Source organism: Carlito syrichta, unplaced genomic scaffold (genome assembly GCF_000164805.1).
Source record: "Carlito syrichta isolate Samal-C Ts95f unplaced genomic scaffold, Tarsius_syrichta-2.0.1 Scaffold303113, whole genome shotgun sequence".
In the NCBI taxonomy this organism is placed as follows: Eukaryota; Metazoa; Chordata; class Mammalia; order Primates; family Tarsiidae; genus Carlito; species Carlito syrichta.
This window is the reverse complement of record NW_007247209.1, coordinates 551,702-573,420: the sequence shown is the minus strand read 5'-3', so window position 1 is coordinate 573,420 and position 21,719 is coordinate 551,702. Positions and strand designations below refer to the sequence as shown.

At 43.5% G+C, this 21,719-nt stretch overlaps 1 protein-coding gene across 1 annotated transcript in view; it reads left to right on the top strand.

Moving 5' to 3' along the window:
• The first annotated feature begins 5,221 nt into the window (after positions 1–5,221).
• SCLY (selenocysteine lyase) overlaps positions 5,222–21,719 on the top strand; it is a 44,602-nt gene continuing 28,104 nt past the window's right edge. The window contains exons 1-3 of the mRNA XM_008057724.1: positions 5,222–5,330; positions 14,019–14,119; positions 19,162–19,342. Coding sequence (XP_008055915.1) covers positions 5,228–5,330; positions 14,019–14,119; positions 19,162–19,342 — 385 coding nt within the window. The 5' untranslated portion in view covers positions 5,222–5,227. The remainder of the gene's footprint in view (positions 5,331–14,018; positions 14,120–19,161; positions 19,343–21,719) is intronic.

Here is a 21,719-nt window from a genome sequence, read left to right as displayed (position 1 = left end):
AGCCTGGGCGACAGAGTGAGACTCCAACTCAAAAAAAAAAAAAAAAAAACTCTCATCGAACTCAAAGACATTTGCTACTTGAAAAAATGAAAAAAGATACGCAAACTTAAATTTTTAAGAAAGCAGCAGTGACTATGTTGATATTTGCTAATTTAGACTACAGAGCAAAGAAAATTGCCAGAAACAAAAAGGATCCTTCCTGTTGATTACATAACAACACAAGACTCATCACCAGGAAGACATAATCCTAAATGAGTATGCACCAACAACACAGACTCTCAAAATGCATGAAGTAAAAACTGATAAAGCTGAAAGGAGAATTAGACAAATCCACAGTCATAGTCGGAAATTTCAATTGCTGAGTCATTATGGTAATTGCAGTGAACATGCAATTACAATATGACCCAGCTGTTGCAACCCTGACCATTTATATGAGATAATTGAAAACCTATGTTCACATGAAAAACCTCTACACCAGTGTCCATAACAACCTTATTTATAATAGCCATAAACTGGAATCAGCACAGGTGTCCTTCAACTTGTGAATTAAGCAATCTGTGGTACACACAGATACTGGAGTACTATTCAACAGTGGAAAGTGGAATTTGAGTGCCTGTAGTTCCCGCTACTTGGAAGGCGGAGGCAGAAGGATTGCCTGAGCCTAGCAGGTCAAGGCTGCAGTGGCTGTGAGTGTGCCACTGCACGCTAGCCTGGGCAACAGAGTGAGACTTTAATGCAAAAAAAAGAAAAAGAAAAACTTGAGACTCATGGCAACTTGGAATCATGCTAAGTTAAAAATAACCAATCTCAAAAGGTAATATGCTGTGTACTTTCGTTTCTATAACATATTTGGAAAAACAAAATTTTAGAAATGGAAAACATGCTAGTGTTTCCACTAGCAGGAGTTTGAGACAGGAGTGGAAAGGAGGAGGTGGGTGGATTTGTTTATAAAAGAGTAATACTGGCCGGGCTCAGTGACTCAGCCTGTAATCCCACGCTTTGGGAGGCCGAAGCGAGTGCATTGCCCAAGCCCGCGGATTCGAGACCCGCCTGGGCAACTTGGTGAGACTTCATCTCTACAATACATCAAAAAAATTAGCCGGGTGTGGTAGCGCAGCGCCTGTAGTTCCAGCTACTTGGAAGGCTGAGGCAGAAGGATCGCCGGAGCCCAGCAGGTCGAGGCTGCAGTGGCCGGGAGCAGCCACTGCACTCCAGTCTAGACAACAGAGTGAGACTCCAACTCAAAAAAAAAAAAAAAAAAGGGTAATACTAAGGATATATGTCAAGATGTGACGGTTGTATCTTGATTGTGGTGGTGGATACACAAATGTACACATGCCGAAAAGTTGCATAGGACTAAATATACAAATGAGTACAAGTGAAACCGGGGAAATGTGAATAAGAACAATGAATTGTACCAAGGTCAATATCCTGGTTGTGATATTACAGTATAGTTTCCAAAGATGTTACCACCACTGAGTTAAGTATCTCTTTCTATTACTTATATCAGCATGAAAATCTACAATGATTTTTCATTGTAAATAAATATCCCGGTAGGGCGCAGTGGCTCATGTCTATAATCCCGTACTTTGGGAGGCCGAGGCGGGAGGATCGCTTGAGGATTTAAGTTCGAGACCAGCCTGGGCTACACAGCAGACAGCGGAGGCACCGAATGACTGCCGCGAGCACCGAGGCGCCTGGACAGCTAGTCGCCGCCGCCGGCGGCTCTTCGCGTCCAGCTCTCAGCCACCTCCTGCTCTCACGCCGACTGCCAGCTTGTTAGCTGCCTTGACTTGGAAAGCGAAGGTCATGGGGGAGTCCCAAGAAGGTGAAGGGGCGGTGAAGCTCATGGAGCCAGGAGAATACGCACCACACTCCCGGCTCAGCGGAGACCCTCTTTGCCAAGCCCGGCTCCCCCGCCCGTCACCTGATCCCGTGCAGCCAATCAGATTGACTATGCTGCCCAAGCGCTCACGCTGGGTGCACGGCGGCCCTCTGGAGCACACGGATTGGCTGGGGGTGAACCCGTCAGCCAATCCGGATGCGCCCCCGGCCCCGCGGCCCCACCTTCTCCCCGCCACGCTCTGGGGCGGCTTAGCCGGCGCGCAGGTGGGGTGGGAACCCGGCTGGGGTGGCGCCGGGATGGAGGCGACGGCGGCGTCGAGAAGGAATGCGCGGGGACGCGCGGCGAGTCCGCCCGCTGGCCGCCAAGCGAAAAGCCCTACGGATAGGTGCGCGCTATGAGCGGAGGGCGGGAGGCAGCCAGCGCCCTCCTCCGAGAAGCCCTCCAGGCGTCCTGGGACGAGGAATCCGGCTGTCCGGCCCTGGGAGGACCGAAAGGCATTCTCGGATCGCGGGGAGCGGGTCCCTCCTGAGAAGGACGGAGGAGGCGGTTGGCCCGTGGTCGCTCTTGTGCATGACGGATCCCGCCCGGGAAGGACGGAAGGGGTGGCCATCCGGTGGCCACTCTTGGGAGGACCCCCCCGGGAAGGCAAAGGGGCACCCGGCCAGTGGTCACTCTTGGGGGTAGGATGACCCGCTTAGGAGGGACGGAGGTTGGCCAGTGGCCACTCTCGGAGGTGGGGCGTCCCTCCCGGGAAGGACAGAAGGGGCGGCCGACCCATGGTCACTCTCGGGGGGCCGGGGTGTCCCGCGGAGATGTGTTCGAGGGAGGCCTAGATCAGGGATGCAGGCTGCAGAACAAGCGGATGTGAGGCGTCACCTGGGAAGGGCTGCCGAGAGCTGACACTTAGACTGAAACCTGAGTGATATCTAGGAGTCAGGCTTACAAGTTCTAGGAAAGAAGAGCATTCCAGGATGAGTGGGCAGCAATTGCAAAGGCTCGGAGGGCAGAGGGTTCAGGGCAGCAGGTAGTCCATGTGGCCGGAAAGGACGAGGCTTGAGGGAGAGACGCGGGCAGAGCCACAGAGCCCAGAAGGGACTTTGGGGTTTGTTCTAAGCATGATGGGACCCTTGGAGGTTTGAGCAGGGGAGTGATGCAATTTGATTATATTTTAGATAAGTCCTTCTGGCTGCTTTCTAGAAAGTAGGGGTAGAATGGATGTATGATAGGGAAGGAAGCAGGGAAACCGGTTGGGAATCTTGATAATCTGGTAAGGAGGTGTGGTATGGACAGAACCCAAAGGATTTGCTGATGCATTGGTGTGGGGGAAAGGAGGGACTGAGAATTATGTCTCTGGGCTACTGGCCTGAGCATCTGGAAAACAGGGTAGAGACAGGGAGCACTTGGTGTCCATACTGCTTCTTAAGTCTGAGAAAGGCGGGTGTGTGTGTGTGTGTGTGTGCATTTCTTGTTTGTGAGTCTTCTCCATGTAAGAATGTATTAACTCGTTAAAAAAAAAAAATCTTGCACATTACCCATGCCTAGAATACGAAGGGGTGTATGTGTCTTTAACCTTTGGGTTCAGGCCTAAATCATGGGTCTCTTTCATTAGGCATTCTACTTTGGTTGGGACAGACTGAAGGGAGCTGGGGAAATGTCCCCTAGAGAAACAGTGAGAGGAAATTCCTGTGCTTTTTTATTTTTTGGTTATGAAACTAATAAAATTTAGCTTTCTCATCCAATATTGAGAGCACTTTAAGGAAGCAGGAAATAATGCAGCAAAATAATCTATATTAATCTGAAATTAAAGCCATAGATTAGTTCAACCGAGTAACAGATTGAAAATTGTAGTCGCTCAGGAAACACTAACTAGCTTGAAGTATTTTGGAATACTTATTTATAGGAAAGCACAGATTTAAGTGTATATGCGAAGTCATAGCAGAGCTGAGATATGCCCTAGTGGTCACGGGTAGGTAATCAAACTTCCCAAAGCCCCAAAGCCTTGTACCTATTGGATGATTTTGAACAAAAAAGATGCTGCATTAAAATGAATACACATTTTCTCCGCGCTTTTTGGCTTAATAGCCATGGTTATTGTTATTGTATCTGAGTTTTCATGTGGATTTGGTTTAAACACTTGTTTACTTAAAAATCAGGTAAACAGTATTAGGCAGGTGTTTAAACCAAATCCTACTATTTCTATTTCTGATGGCTTCTGAAGGTTTTTGATATTAGTAAAAAGATATAAAGATAAATTTTACTTAGTGATGGATCTTTTCAGGGATTTGTATTTTCCATGGCATTTACTTTGTCATCTTGTAAATGAAACCTCTGCTGTGTGGCAGCCATGGTCTTTAGTGCTGGTGACAGAGCAGTGAGAGAAAAAAAGCCCACTTGCCCCAGGAGCTGCACTTCGATCACTCTGTTGAGTTACCTAGTAAGCAAAGAACACATCCAGTGATGATGATACTGCTCAGAAAGAAGGGAGACAAGGGAACAGGGGAGGCTGGGGAACGAGGGACATAGGCAATCACAACTATAAATAGAACTTCTGGGAGCCTCATGGAGACAGACAGGTTGGAACAAGGACCCAAAAAAGTAAGGTGGGGCAGGGCATGGTCATTCTAGGCAAAGAAACTGAAAGGGAAAGGTCTGAGGCCAAAGCACACCTGTCCCAGGCAGAGACCAGTGTGGTGGGTGCTGACAGGGAGGGGGAAGTAGGAGGAAACAGACACCTGGATCCCCAGGAGCCTCACAGGCCATTGCAAAACCAGATACAGGGGAATAAACCACTGATGAAGTTAAAACAGCAGGCAAAAAAGTTCCCTCTGAAATGTGCAGCTGTTCCCCTCCTTCATCAGGAGGAGAGGCTGGCAGTATGTCCATTGTAACAGTCAGATGAATAATTGACCCAACAGACCGTTAATCCTACCAAGGGGTAGAAAGAAATGTTGTTTGCTTTTTTGGTTGTTTAGAGGTGGAGTCTGACTGTGCTGCACAGGCTGGAATATAGTAGCTATTTACAGTCCAGTTATAGCACACTGCAGCTTCTAACTCATTCCCTGTAGCTGGAACTATAGGCACACACCACCACATCTGGCTAACAAGAAATTTTGAAAACCTAGATGAAAATCTAAGTCCTATCAATTATAAAAGAAACTGAGAGATACTAGATTACTAGAAATTGTGCATACATTTTTCCGTGAATAATGATGGTCTGGAGATTCCCAAGTGCAGTTTGTGGAAGCCTGCAGTGTTTATGCAGGGGACACCCTCTTGCTGCTATTTGCTCCTACTGACATGATAGACACATAGCAGCTGTGTTTCCTGGATTCCATCCCCTTTTCCTTAATATGTGTCTTTGTTTTCTTCAGGAAAGTTTATATGGACTACAATGCAACCACTCCCCTGGAGCCAGAAGTCATCCAGGCCGTGACCCAGGCCATGAAGGAGGCCTGGGGAAATCCCAGCAGTCCTTATCCAGCAGGTAATTCTAGAAGATGCACACATGGCCCAGGTTCACAGATCAGAGAGAATGGGGCAGAGGGGCTCTTCGAGAAATCACACACCCACGTGTGATGGCTTTGTTTTGAGTAGATTTTCTGTAAACAGCAAATCTTTAGCTATAATTTTTGGAGTTTTTATCTGAGAAGTCCAAATTTGTAAGCTGAGCCTTGTTGATACTGTAATCTTTGGCCTTTAATGTTTAATCTTTAACAAGCTCTCCTGTCACCCTTTCCCAGACGACAAAGGTGTCTACTGAGAGTTACTTGTAAGAGCAATACCTGTTAAACCCTTCATGTATCTAGCTCGGTCAGTTCTTCCAGAATTTGAAAAATACATTTTTTAAATCATCAGGATCACATATAATCCTGGCCTTTTTTAAAAATGAAAATTAATTCTTCATTCATTACTTTAGCTCCAAATATTCTTATTTGTTTCTGATTTATTCTTGTTGTAATGTAGAACATAAAATTGGAGGTTTGGAAAATAATTTGTTTCAGGTCATAGTTATATAGCAGAGTTACATTAAGTCTTTCAGCCACAGGTGCAGGCTAATGTATTGACTTTCTTATTTAATGTTTATTACGGATAATTAAGATAAACTGTGTTAATTGTGGATTATGATGAACTAAAATAACTTCACACAGAATATTGCCAGGCCCTAGGATTTAGTAGTGCTTGTGTCCTACTTTAAAGGGTTTCATGTGTTTTTCTCTCTACCTGCTTATTAACTTGGTAACTGAAAGCTTTTCAACTCAAGTATTAGTCATTCATTAATGTGTTTGCTGGTTTATCTGGGCCATGTATTCTGGCTAATCCTCTGGACATTGCCTTATATCCAGTCTCTCTGAGCAAAATTGAACTTTCTGATGTATTAAACGTGAAAATATGAAGAATAATGACATGCTGATAAAAGGCATTTTATCATGAAGAACAGCAGTCTGCAACCTTTTTGGCATCAGGGACTGGTTTCGTGAAAGACAGTTTTTCCACAGACAGGATTGGAAGAGGATCATCAGGCATTAGAGTCTCATAAGGCATGCACAACCTAGATCCCTCGCATACACAGTTCACAATAGGGTTTGTGCTCCTGTGAGAATCTAGTGCCACTGCTGATCTGACAGGATGCAGAGCTCCACTTGCCCGCTACTCACCTCCTGCTGTGCAGCTACATTCCTAACAGGCCATAGACTGGTACCGGTCTGCTGCCCGGGGACCCCAATGAAGAAGCTTGGGAGTAAACTCTCTGGGAGAAATAATGTTCTTGACTTGAATGAGCCTGTCAGTGGCTGGGTTGCCTGAACAGCCTTTGTTTCCACAAGTTCAGAATCATAAACTCAAAAATGCATTACAGTTCACTTTCTGTTGCTACTCAGGTAGAAATGAGAAAAAAAGAAAAGAAAATGACTTTATCATAGAATGTTTCAATTATTTTTACAGTATTATTATGTAAAGTCTTTGAGGGAAATTTATATGCAGAAATGTATTGAGAATGGGGGGAAAGATTTTAGATACTTGAGGTGTTTATCACAGCCTTGCTTATAATAGCAAAAAAAAAAATCAAAACTGGAAATAACCTCAATGTTCATCAATTGAGGACTGACTATAAAGCATGTGAAGCCCCATAGTGGAGTTCTGAACCCTACCAAAGTGATAATGTGGACTCTGTCAATGACCTAGAATGATATTCACATCTGGTTCAGATATAAAAGGCGTGTTATAAAACAGGTGATGCAGAATGATTTCAATGCCCTACATACGAACAAGTTCCATTACAAGAGCACATTTGTAAGTCCAATTTGTTTGTAAGTCCAACAAAGGTAGCCTAGGTACCCAACTAACACAATCGGCTATATAGTACTGTACTGTAATAAGTTTATAATACTTTTCACACAAATAATACATTAAAAACAAACAAACCCCAAAATAAAACAGTTTTAATCTTACGGTACAATATCTGGAAAAGTAGGCTGGGTTCAATGGCACAGCCTATAATCCCAGCACTTTGGGAGGCCAAGGCAAGTGTGTTGCCTGAGCCCGCAGGTTTGAGACCAGCCCAGGCAATTTGGCAAGACCTCATCTCTACAATAAATTAAAAAAAAATTAGCTGGGCATGGTAGCACATGCCTGTAGTTTGGCTACTTGGCAGGCTGAGGTAGAAAGATCTCCGTAGCCTAGCAGGTCGACGCTGGGGTGGCTGTGAACATGCCACTGCACTCCAACCTGGGCGACAGAGTGAGACCCATTTTAAAAAAAAAAAAGAAGAAAAAGAAAAGTACACTAGACACATGAACTAACTTACATGATTGGCCATACAAATGCACATTCACAACTTTGAAAGCTTGAAACTTGAAGGTTTGTATGTAGGTGACTTACTGTATTCACCTCTCCCCCATAAAGAAAACATTGTGTGGGGGCAGGTATGGAAAAGTATTATATAATTTTGCTGTGAGAGACAGGAAGCCCAAAATAACAGTGGCTTAAACAGCTTGCAGTTTATTTATTTCACACAGTCCAGGACCCATGTGGTTGCTCCAATATTATTAGGGATTTTGTCTTATTCCTCTTCTGTCCTCGACTTGCCCTTTGACCCTTGTAGTCAAGATGGCTGCTCCAGCTCAAGCCGTCACATCAGCAGTCCCGCCAATGGGAAGGAGAAAGGTATACTTGAGTCCTTCAAGGACATGTCTGGCAGTTGATTGTAACTGCTTAGCCCAGATCTTGGTCCTGTTTTCACACGTAATTACAGTGTAAGTTGAGAAACATAGTCTGACTTCTGGGTTCTGTGTACAAGCTGGAAATGAGGGCCTTGCTCCTGTGGTAGGAAGGGAAAATGGGTGGTAAGGACCACCAGCTGTCCCAGTATAGGTGGGAGGCACTCCCAATGCATTAACAACAGTTTTCTTTGAGGAAGGGGATTATAGGAGGTTTTGAGTATTTTCTTTTTGTTTCCTGTTTTTTACTTATCTACAGTAGCCATGTATAGTGTAATGGAAATAAAAGTAGGCTCGGTGCAGTGGCTCATGCCTGTAATCCTAGCACTTTAGGAGGCCGAAATGAGAGGATTACTTGAGCCCAGGGGTTCAAGACCAGTTTGGGCAACACAGCGAGACCTTGTCTCTACAAAAAATAAAAAAAATTAGTCTGGTGTGGTGGTGTACACTTGTAGTCCCAGCTACTCGGGAGGCTAAAGGTGTAAGGATTGCCTAAGCCCAAAAGGTTGAGTCTATGGTGAGTTGTGATCATGCTACTGCACTCCAGCCTGGGCAACAGAGTGAGACTCTGACTCAAAAAAAAAGGAAAGAAAAGTTTACCAAATCCAAGGTTTAGGGGGACATCTCTTTTAAACTCTGAAGGTAACTGTTAGCTTTGTGAATTCAAAAATTGGAGTCACTTTAGTGTTCCCTTTTTGTGCCTCTCTCCTGTTCCTGCACTGAAATGGTAACAAGCACATGCTTTCATCTGATGTGCTCTGGCTCCTCCATCCCAGTCATCTGGGATGCTTGTTTGGACAAATGCCCTTTGTTCATGGGATTCTACTGGGAGAATATCATTGGGTTTGAGCAGTGAATTAGATTTGTGGTGCTTTACCTACGTGTTATTAGTGATGACCTGCAAGGAAGGCAGGGCAGACTATTCCAGGTGTACGGTGAGGCACCCACTCCCAAGGCAGTCGGGTGGTGTATGGTATCACATGGCTGGTCCCCGATGGAACCCAGTTCTTTTGACTGCAGATTCTGGCGTTTCCCATATCAGCACCCATATTGCACAACAGTTCCCTAAGGACTGTGCCAGTCATGTATTCCGTGGGACTTAGTTAGCCTTGAACTCATTTCCAAGGATTCAGGTCCTGCCTGATGACATGTAAAATCTGCCTAGTGTGTGTTTCAGTTAGCCCTTGCATTCAGTACTTCTGTACTGTTCACTGTGCTTGCTCTGTGCCCAGTGAACACAGCAGGGACTAAAACAGTGTTCCCTCCCTTGTGGAGCTTCCATTTTAGGGGCATGCAGGGATTTGGAGACAGACAAAGAACAAACAACCAGATGCAAATATGGGATATGAAAACTGTCCTGTGGTGAACTGTGGAGCTGGACCCAGGGCTTGGCAGAGCCAGGGAGGGGAGGATGGCCTGGGAAGCCTCTCTGGTGACTGGCATTTGTGCAGCCAACAAGGCTGCGGGTTTGTGTGATGACAGGTGTCAGGGCCCAGGCAGCCACCACAGGAGGATGTGGGGTGAGGATGGGGTTCGAGAGGTTTGGGGGGGCAGCACTGTGAGGGCCCTGTGTTCACAGGGGCAAGATGCAGCCTGCCCTAAGGATTTTGAGCAAAGGGTGATGTGATTTAACCCAGGGTTGCTCAAATTTTTTGGTCTCATGACCTCTTTACAGTCTTAAAAATTTAATTACTAAGGTCCAAAGAGCTTTTGTTTATGTGTATTGTATATGTAAACATTTTACATGTAAGCATTGCTATATTTGAAATTAAAACTGAGAACCTTAAAAACTGTATTTAGTAATTCATTAAAAATAGTAATAAGCTTATTACACAAACTTTTAGATGAAGAATAAACTATTATTTCCATAATCGAATAAATTTAGTGAGAAAAATTGCATTATTGTACATTTGAAAAGCTCTTTTAATGTTTGCTGATAGAAGATGCTTGCATCTCACGTCTACCACTGTATCCAGTCTTTGCAATATTTACATCATGTAGTTTCTGGAAGGCTTTACTCGTGAGAAAATGGGCGTGAAAAAGACAAATGACACCTTAGTATCATCATGAAAATAGTTTTGACTTTGCGGAACCCCTGAAAAGGCTTTGGTCCAGGATCCCTAGGGTTCCCTGAACCAAATTTTGAGAACAGCTAACTCAACCAGTATTGACTAAGCACCTGCTGTTTGCCCAGCTCTGTTCAGGGGTGAGGGATAAAGCATGGTGCACAAAACATATTTGGGCTTTTGAGGCATTACTTTGTCCACCACTTGGAGAATGAAACCCGGTGAGGGTCGGTGGAGTTGAGGGGCCTACTAGGAAACTTGCAGCAGCAGCCTTGACTCCATCGGCAGCTGGGCAGTAGAGAGGCGGGATCAGACTCTGAGCATGTTTTGGCAGCAGAGTTTACCAGATTCGGCAGTGGTTTAAGGATGGGGTGCGAGAAAGAAAAGAGCCAGCACTTTTGGCCTGTGCCCTGCAAAGGTTGAGTTGCCATTTAGAAAAGACTGAGAGGAGCAGGTTTGGGGACATAAGCATTCATCTTTGGGTGTGTGTAGTTTCAGATGCCTCCTGAATGTCGGGAGTGAGTGGAGTTGAGAAAGGTCTGGGTTGCAAACTTGGGAGTCAAAGTCTTAAGTTGCTAAGGGGGGCAGGATTCTGAGGACCCAATCAGGACACAGGGCCCCCTGCAATCTGGAATTGGAGCTGGACCTTGTAAGGAGACTAAGGAGCCTTGGCCTCAGCGGGAAGGAGTTGGTACCCCTGAAGAAATGTTTCTGAGAAGAAAGAGTAGACCTGGGGGAGAGCTGCTGAAGGGAGGATGGGGGTGGGATAGAAGGTGGGGTGACAGAGGACCAAAATGCACCTTGGTTTGGGTTTGGCCATGGCGGGACCTTGGTAAGGGTAGATAAGGAGCCTGAGCACCTGACCACAGTGGTCCAGAAGGGCATGGGAAGAAGAGTGGAGGCAGCAAAGGGGAAGAAGAAAGGGCTGTACCTGGGGGAGGTAGAGGAACAAGGGACTCTGATGTGAGGAACAGCCTTGCTATGTTGGACAGTGAGCTCCACACGCACCCATCCCATTGGCTTTTTCAACAGGAATTCAGAGCTCTCCCAGATGCTCAGTTTTGATCATTATCTTGTGCTAGGTTCCTCGTGTGATGATTTTCCTCTCTGTGGTTTCCTAAGTCTACTCTTTACGTTTAATTGCACTGACAGTGGTACATTTTTCCTACTTACTGTGTAAATTTCAAACACAGAAAAGTTGAAAGAGACACACCTAGATTCAACAGTTTTACCATATTTGCTTGATCTCATTCTTTCTGAATTTACATGGTTTTTTGTTTGTTTTTTGAGTCATTTGAGAATCATGGCCAGTGAAATAGTCAGGTGTTCACTATCAGAGTGAAGCACATGTGTCTATCACTCCCAAAAGTTTTCTGGTCCCCTTCATAATCACTCCATTCACTCATCCCCAGGTAACAACTGAGATGCTTTTTGTCACTGTGGATTAGTGTGCCTTGTTTAGATTTTTATAAAGGTTGAATCTTACAGTTTTTTTTTGGTCTAGCTTCTTTTAATCATTGTGATTATTTTGAGGTTCATCCATGTTGGGTGTGTCAGCAGTTTGTTCCTCCTTGTTGCTGAGTGGTAATCCATTTCATGGCGGTACTACAGCTTATGCATTCATCCATTGGTGGACACCTGAGCTGTATCCGGTTTTTGGCTATTATAAATAACGCCGCTGTGAACATTCATGGCAAGTTTTTGGATGGACATCTGCTATGTTTTCTCTTGGGTATTTACCATAATTACCATAAATACTTAGGAGTAAAATGACTAATCATATGGTAGGTGTACATTTGACTTTTTTTTTTTTGAGTTGGAATCTCACTTTGTCACCCAGGCTGGAGTGCAGTAGCATACTACGGCCACTGCAGCCTTGACCTACTGGGCTCAGGTGTTCCTTCTGCCTCAGCCTTCCAAGTAGCTGGAGCCACAGCCAGGCACCACCACGCCCAGCTAATTTTTTTTATATATTGTAGAGGTGAGATCTCTCCAAGTTGCCCAGGCTGGTCTCCGAATCCCTGGACTCAGGCAATCCTCTTACCTCCATCTCCCAAAGCACTGGGATTACAGGCATGACCACCACGCCCAGCACTTTTGACTTTTTAAGGCCCTACCTAACTCACTTCAAAGTGGTTGTGCCACTTTCTGTTCCTTCCCGCCGTATATGGGCCCCTCGGTCCCTACACATCCCCCCAAGACTGAAAGTGTGTAGTCTTCTGACTTTCGCCAGTTTGATAGGTCAGTAGTGCTAGTGAGGTAGCCTCATGCATCCTCATTTAGAAAAGCCTCCGGACTTATTGATGAGAGGAATAAAGGAAGTTTTTGCAAAGCAGTATGTAAAGTATGAAACTCATTTTTGAAAAGAAAACCCTGTAAAACACTTAGGTGAAGGTATATAATTACATTAAGTGAAGGAATGTTAGTTAAGAAGTTCTATACCAGACTGACAACAGCGATCACCCTGGGGACAAAGGTGGGAAAGGAAGCAGGGATGGGGCTACTCCTTTGGCAGCAGCCCAGGGGCTTCTCACAGGGGGCAGCTTTTCAGCAGTCTTAGAGGAAGAATAGGAATATATCTGGAGAACAGGATTTGAAGGATGTTCCAAGTGGAGCTAAGGGCGGTAGCCCTGCCCAGGTTTACTGTCACTTTATTACAATACTTATGACATTCACCAATTAAAATGACTAGGTTTTCCTAAACACTATAGACCCTTACTAAAAATCTGTACAGTAGTGTTAAGGATTGTAAGAATTAATTTGCATATTTATTTTTATCTCATCTTTCTCTATTTCTGTTTTTTATGACATTTTGTACTATATATGTTTTGGTATTGTCTATTCAAATTTTTTTTTTTTTTTTTACAAATAAGACTGAATAGTTCGAGCCAGGCACGGTGGCTCATGCCTGTAATCCCAGCACTTTGGGAGGTGGAGGCAAGAGGACTGCCTGAGCCCGTGGGTTCAAGACCAGCCTGGGCAACATGGTGAGACCTTGACTCTACAATAAATCAAAAATTAGCTGGGTGTGGTGGTGCACACCTATAGTTCCAGCTACTTGGAAGGCTAAGGCAGAGGGATCACCTGAGCCCAGCAGATTGAGGCTGTGGTGGCTGTGAGCATGCCACTGCACTCCAGCCTGGGTGACAGAGTGAGGCTCTGACTCTAAATAAATAAAAAGACTAAATTGTCCAGAAGTTTGGAGACTACTGGTCTGTGCACTAAGAATGGTCACCAAAATTTCAGAATCCCCATCTCAGAACCTTGCTTTCTCTGCCGCATGAAGTGTGGTTTCTGTGTTTCCCTACTTGCCGATGAAACTGAGTAATAGCTGGACCTATGGCCCCTGTTGAAAAGCAGATATGTCCCCGAGACAGGAACCCTTCTAGTACAGGTATACCTTGGGCAACTTGAAATGTGAGATATGGCATTGGACTTTGTGTTGAGGAGTCATGAGTTCTATATTTGCTTATTTTTGTTGTTTTGCAGTGTGATCTTAAGCAACTTATTCCATCCTTTCCTTCTCCTGTCTTGATGAATGGGAAGCAAGGTAGATGGCCACAGCTTCCCTCCCCTCTAGCATCTGGTAAGAAGACAGCCATGTCTTAGGGAACTTGAGGGTTCCCAGGCATCCTCCCATGTTTGTTTCTGGATCTTACTAAGTTACTTAACTCTCAGTCATTTTCACTGATTTGCTAATATCTTATTGCTGCCCCTTTGCCAGGTTATTTCTAGGTTGTAGCATATTGTTGTATTCACCTTAAGGAGACATGTTTTGTCTTAGAATTGTCCACTCAGATATCTTACTCCTTTGTGTGTGGTTGTTCTTTTAAATGCCTTGGTTGGCTTTGATGAAGCAATATTAATTAATTTCCTTTTTGGTCCCTCAAGGAAGAAAAGCCAAGGAGATTATAAATGCAGCTCGGGAAAGCCTTGCGAAGATGATAGGTGGGAAGCCTCAAGACATAATCTTCACTTCTGGGGGTACTGAGGTAAAGTTTCTAAACAGACTCACATTCTTCTAGCTATAAGTTGTAATAAAACGTAGAAAATGCTTCCCTCTGTCTATTATTTTCTTTTAAAGAAAGAGCAATGCATAGTCTTGCTATATTGCAAATTAGCTTGAGATAATTAGCCAGTATTTATCCTATAAGTCAATTCCAGGCGACTGATAGGATATCTGTAAAGTACTTGCTTTGCATTTTTTTTTCTTTTTTTCTTTTTTTTTTTTGAGTTGGAGTCTCATTCTGTCATCCAGGCTGGAGTACAGTGGCATGGTCATGGCCACCACAGCCTCGACCTGCTGGGCTCAGGTGATCCTTCCACCTCAGCCTTCCAAGTAGCTGGAACTACAGGCACATGCCACCACACCCAGCTAATTTTTTGATTTATTGTAGAGATGAGGTCTTGCCAAGTTGCCTGGGCTGGTCTCGATCCCATGGGCTCAGGAAATTCTCTCACCTCAGCCTCCCAAAGTGCTGGAATTATAGGCATGAGCCACCAGTGCCCGGCCTACATTTTTATTTCAATAAAGGGGTTTTGGCTGGGCATGGTGGCTCAAGCCTGTAATCTCAGCACTTTGGGAAGCTGAGGTGGGGGGATTGCCTGAGCCCACGGGTTCAAAAACAACCTGAGCAACTTGACGAGACCTCATCTCTACAATAAATCAAAAACTTAGCTGGACGTGGTAGCACACGTCCTTCCAAGTAGTTCCGGCTACTTGGAAGGTTGAGGCAGAAGGATCCCCTGAGCCCAGCAGATTGATGCTGGGGTGGCCGTGAACATGCCACTGCCCTCCAGCCTGGGCGATGGAGTGAGACTCCAACTCAAAAAAAGGCGGGGGGATGGTTCCCCTTCATTTTTGCCATAGAATCAGTCCTTTAATCCCTACTAAGTTTTGGTCTTATTAAGAGTTTGAGGATTGACCCATTCCAAAGGTTCTCATTTTTAAATTGATAGAAGATGCTCAAAGACAACATGATTGGCAGTGTGGTGTCTGTTCAGTTAGTAACTCTCACTGTCTCATTTCCTTACTGGAAGAAGGGAGAGCACACTGGTCACCCACTAGTGAATTGACTGACTATCCATATAGAAAGCCCCAAAGGATCTACAGCTAGATGGTTAGAGCTGATAAGAAAATGTAAGAACATTTTTAGATATAAAAATCAACTGGATATTTATTTGCCAGCAGCAAACGAATCATTACCAGAGCATCAAAAAATATATATTTAATGCTTAGGAAAAAATTTATTTAAAAAGAATTTATAAGACCCACCCCCACCCATTTGAAAAGTTAGAAATATTACTGAGAGCCTTCAAAGAAATTCTCAGTAAATTCTCAAGCTGGAAGACTCATGCCAGTTTTCCCAAATTGATGTGTGAATTTATTGCTGCCTTGATCAAAATTCTGACACTTTTGGTGGAATTTTACACACGAATCTGTATAGAAATACAAAAGACTAATAATAGTCAGAACTTCCTGAAGATTGAGAGCACCGTGAGAGGACTTGCTCTGCCAGAGGTCAGGCCTTTTTATAAAGCTCTGATAATTAAGCCAGGGTGGCTTCAAGGCTAGGACAGACAGTATACCAGGAGCAGAGCCGTGTATAGGTGGACACTTGTCCACCTTGTCCTCTGACTAGGAGGACCCTACATCCTGCTGTGCTCATGACAGTCCCAGGATGGGCCTGCTGTCCTGGCATCATGTTTTTCTGAGTCCGATGAGATCATAAGGCCATCCTACATGCCTGAGGGAGGACGATGGAGCAGGAAGAGAATGGAGTAGGAAGAGAATGGTCTCTAGCAGTGGGGCTGGGACAATTGTGTAATCTCAAAGAAGAAGGTTATTCGGCTTCTGCCTCTCAAGACTGAACTGTGAAGAGTAAAATTCACAAAGCTTTTAGGTGGTAAGTTAATTTTTTGTTTTTTGAGTCTTGCTCTGTCACCTAGGTTGGAGTGCAGTGGCATAATCATGGCTCACCATGGCCTCAACCTCCTGGGCTCAAGTGATCCTCCTACCTTAGCTTCTGAGTCACTAGGAATTTAGGCGTTCATCACCATGCCCAGCTAATTTTTAAAATATTTTTGTAAAGGTGAGGTCTCACTGTGTCGCCCAGGCTAGTCTCGAACTCCTAGGCTCAAGCAATTCTGCCTTGGCCTCCCAAAGTGCTAAGATTACAGGTGTGGACCACCGCACCTGGCCATAAGTTAATATTTTTGTGATGTTTAAGAATGATGGATTTCTTTAATAAAATACAGAAAGTGTTAACCATAAAGAAAACACTGATGAATTCTATCACAACGAAAACAAAACAAACTGGTTTATCAACACTGTGAAAAATAAAAAGACAAGCTAGACAGTGGGAAAAGATATTTGCAACACATAACTGACAAAAGACAACCATTCAGATCACAAAGGAACACCTACAACTCATTAAAAAGCAGATAATTCAGTAGAAACATGGACAAGAAACTTAAATGCACACTTCACAAACAAGCCTAAATATTGTTTCTACGTACACAGCAGTACTCAGTCCCACAAGTAATCAGTGAAAGAGTAAACAGCATGAAACACCTCTACACATCCATCTGAATGGCAAAAATTAAGAAGTCCAGTGATCCTTGACAAAGGATGATGCTGGTAGGAGTCACTGGAAAGCCCTTTTGGAGCATTGGTTGGCATTATCTGGAAAAGGTGAATATATACATGCCCTATCAGCTAGCAGTTCCACCCACAGGTGTATGTATATCCTGGGAAAATGAGGCCATGCACCAAAGGACAGGTACAAGAATGTTCATAGCAGTTTTGTTCATAATAGCCGAAAACCAGGAGCAACTCAAATGTCCTTCAGAATTAGAATGGACACACCTTAATACCTTGTGATGTAGTCATAGAGTGGAATACCACATAGCCTTATGCGGCAGAGTGGATAGCTCTTATAATATGGAGTAAAAGAAGTCAAAAGACCAAGTTTTGCCTGGCAGAGCAGAGCCACAACGATTTGGTGGGGTCAGGAAAGGTTGAGCATGCCATAGGACCAAAGGACCTCCTTAGATAGGATTGCAGGCCCACTGCAGCCACATGGAGACAAGAAATCCTTTCTTTTATGGAACCAGAGTTGCTGTGTTGGGTATCTGTGTTTTTTACAAGGTGATGACCTGCCACTTTTAAAGAAACACCGACCTTTTAAAAGAATTATATCAGAGTTGCCTATCTGACCTCTCCTTACCTTTATTTAATTTCAGTCATCTCAGATCTGGATGAAACACATTGGCTGCCTCAGTTCTTCCCAAGGTGTACCTGTTAGTTTTCCCCCAGGTGTACCTTCTCGGCTCCATGTGGCTGCCGTGGCCCTGCAGTCCCATTTAAGGGGGTCCTTTGGTCACCACAGGGACCCAGGGCCACAGTGGCATTTTGAGTCTTCTGAGCACAGCCTGGCAGTATGTGAACCTCTCATAGCACAGTACAAGCAGCATCTAACATGGTTCCATTGTGGAATGTTGTCAGATATTTGAATAGATCAAATTTTTTTATTCACATAGTTTTATCAAATCTTTAACTGAGAATAAAATTCAATTCAATTCCGTTCATATGAAGGTCAAAAAGAGGCCAGACAATATTGTTTAGGGATACTTACATAGAAGTTAAAAGTATATAGAAAAACAAGGAAATGTTTACCCTGAAAATCAGGGTGAAGATTAGCTCAGGGAGGGGTGGGCAGGGCATAGGGCACTGGAGGGGCTTCGTCCATGTGGGCAGGGCTCTGTGTTTGAATACACAAGTAATCCCTGCTTGCTTTTTCATTAAACTGTACATTTCTATTTTATATACCTTTCTGCTGTACTTAACAATAGGAAAAAAAAGTTGTTTGTTTTGTTTTTTTAAGTCTTCTCCCACTTCCAGCCCTAGTCATTCACCTCTTCTCCCCATAGGAGGCCAATGTTATGATTTAATTTTGTGTCATCCAGAGATTAAAAACAAATGCATGTAGATTTGCATATTCTTTTCTTCTTCCCTTTTTGCCTTTTCAAGTATTTTTTGCATGTGTAAGTAAATGTGCGTGTATTTCTTCCTTTTTATATAAAATATAGGATCCTATATATAATGTTTGCCACCTCCTTAAATAATGACAAGTATATTTGAGATCTTTGACCACCAGGACATAGAGCATTTTCTTGGTGTTTTTTACATCTGCCTTGTGTTCCATTGAGGGAATGTTGTATGTTTATTTAACAAAAGCTCCCCTTATCGATAGACATTTAAGAGCTTTCCAATGCTTTGTTGTCACAGACAGTGCTGCCCTTAGTAGAAAACCTTTACACACATCAGTTTGTTTCAGTGTGACTAGAGCTGTGGAAGAAAGCCCCAGAAATAGAATTGCTGGGTCATAGGGCTTATTTGACTTTTTTGTGTGTGCGTGTTGGAATCTCACTCTGTCACCCAGACTGGAGTGCAGTAGCTACTCCCGGCCACCGCAGCCTCTACCTGCTGGGCTCCGGCGATCCTTCTGCCTCAGCCTTCCAAGTAGCTGGAACTACAGGTGCGTGCTACCACGCCCGGGTAATTTTTTGATTTTTATTGTAGAAATGACGTCTCGCCTAGTTGCCCAGGTGGGTCTCGAACCCACAGGCTCAGGCAATCCACTCACCTCAGCCTCCCAAAGCACTGGAATTACAGGCTGAGCCACCGAGCCCGGCTAGGGCTTACTTGAGATATGCCAAATGGTCCCTAATAGAGATTGTAACAATTTATACCCCACCAGCAGTGGTTGCCTGGGTGAAATTTTCCTTTTTGGCAGATTTATAAAATTTAAAAATTTATAATATTGCTTAACAATAAAATAGACACAATTTAGAAATGAATCTCAAGTTTTTGAAAATTTGAAACCCCAAGTCTTTCAAAAGGTACAACTCAGGAAGTTGAATTTCTTTGAAGCTTTTTTTTTTGGTGCTATTTGCGAAACAAAATAATAGAGACTGTTACTCTAACCCTCTTCTTAGGACAATTTTTGTTTTTTCTGCTGTATCTTTGCAGTCAAATAATTTAGTAATCCATTCTATGGTGAAACATTTCCATGAAAACCAAACCTCAAAGGGCGACATGGTTGAGCGCCACGATCCAGTGGAGGGGGCCAAGCCCCATTTTATTACTTGCACAGTGGAACATGACTCCATCCGTCTGCCCCTGGAGCACCTGGTGGAGGAACAAGTGGCAGGTGAGTGAGTGTGGGGACAGCCCTGGACTGGCCTGCTGACCTCCACTGGGGAAAGGGGAGAGCTGGCCATGGGCAGAGCCAGGGATTGACTCTGGAGACAGGTTCAACTCATCACTTGCCCTGATGCACTGATTCAGTGTGAAGGGAGCCAGGCCAGGCGACTTGGTGAATAATTTCCCCTTATCACACGAGGCTTCCTGATAGCTCTTCATGCACGTGCTACCAGCTGCCACATGCGGGTTGGCAGATGCCACCAAACTTTCCCATAGGAAAAACATTGATGATCCGTGTGTGGAACTAGTCATTTGTATACCTGAATAATATTTGAGACTCTTATGTATAATAAATCTTTAACCTTTAAATAGTATGTCTATAAATTGACAAGTAATTCTTTTCATTATTTGGTTTTGTTTGTTTGTTTATTTATTTGAGTCGGAGGTCTTACTCTTGCCCAGGTTGGATGCAGTGGCATGATCATGGCTCACCACAGCCTCGACTCCAGGGCTCAAGCACTCCTCTCTCCTCAGCCTCCCAACTAACTGCAACTACAGGCACACACCACCATGCCTGGTTAATTTTTAGTGGAATTGAGATCTTGCTATGTTCTCTAGGCTTGTCTTGAGCTTCTAGGCTCAAGCAGTCCTCCTGCCTTGGCCTCCCAAAGTGCTGGGATTACAGGCATGAGCTACTGTGCAGGGCGCATTAACTGGTTTTAATAATTAAATCGTGTCTCCCACTCTTTTCTGATATAAAGGAAAAGGATCTAATAGATGTGAACTTCGGGTGTGAAAACAAAAATATGTGAACTCCTGCTGCTTTTTATCTCAGCATAGAGAATGCAGGGCCCCTCCCTGTGATTCCGAAGCTCAGGCAGTATGCAAGCAGCCTGTGGGAGGAAGTAGGCTCGCTTATGGGATAATAGTAAGAGTAACAGTGGACATGTTACTGTCACACAGCACCGGATAATCTTTCACTTGTCCTGTGGAAGTCTCAAGAAGGAGTAACATTCACCGGGTGAAGACCCTTGTAAAAAGCTAAGAGCCTTTTTTTTTTTTTTTTTTTACCCCAAGACAGCCAAGGTTAATTAACACTTTCCTTTAAATAGACATTTGCTTTTATGTGTAATCTGTCTGGAAACCTTAAGGTGAATAAGAGGAAACTATGTTTATCTTAAAGATTAAAGGAGAGTGGCAGAACTGTTTGGTTTGACTATGAAGCCTTTTTATGGATTTTCCTATTTGACTCCTGGAAGAGTTTTTCTCTTTATGGTTTTACTTGAATGTTTGCCAGTAGGTGAAAATATTCACGTGAAGGATTTAGATGCCAAGATTAAATTTCTTACCACTTTTGAAGAAAGAGCTAACTTCCTTATTTAAGTTGTATTTACTTTTAATCTCTGGTACTTTTTTTCCTGTGTCTTATTAATACAGGAAAGGGCAATTTAGTATACATCATTATCAGTTACTGTTGTATTTAACCTTTTGTTTAAAATTATCTAAATTTTAAAATTGTATAGGCATGCATGTGATGGAAATAGCTAAATTATTATAGAACAGTATAAAGTGAGAAGCCAAGGTTCTTCCCTTGCTTCCCTAATCCTCTGAAGAGGCAACCACTAAAGTTTGCTTTGAGTTTTTCTTGTACACATTATCATTTTAGTTTCTTCCAATTTAATGCTGACCTAATGTCCATTTCTTGGTTTATCAACACAAGCATCTGTTTGTTGACTCCACAATATAAAAACAAGGACTTTGGCCCTCTTAAGACTTCCTTCTCAGGGCAATCCCCTTGTATCCCCTTCCATTTGTGGGAGCTTTTCTGTCCTCTCAATAATTGCTGTTTTCAAAAAAAAAGACTTCCTCCCCCTCCCTCACCTCCATACCTCCCAGTGATTTTCTTTTTTTTTTTTTTTTTTTTTTTTGAGTTTATTTTCTCAGTTGCATACTAAATAGCCTCCCACCATTTACAGTCTTGCATTTCCTCCATTGTGGTAACTAAATGAGATTAAGGTTATACCTGACCCCACTAGATTGATCTTTTTTGAGGACAACAAGGTAAAGAAATCTTTGATTTTAGTTCTACTAATACAAGGGATCTAACACACTCTTTGGCTATGGTTCTAGAGCTCGTGGTCACATGAGGGGCCCATGGTCACACAGTCAGTCATTTTTAGGAGAAAAACAAGAAATGAGTGAAATGCTCTTGTGATTGGATTTATAAAAAGACACCACTTATTTCTTATTAACTTTTAGAATTCAAACTTCTAAATCTTTCTGCCCTGGAATTGTCATATATATGCCATATCCTCACTTTACACCTACAAACATATAAAGAGAAATAATATTATGCATTTTCTAAGATTATCTGTTTTCCATAA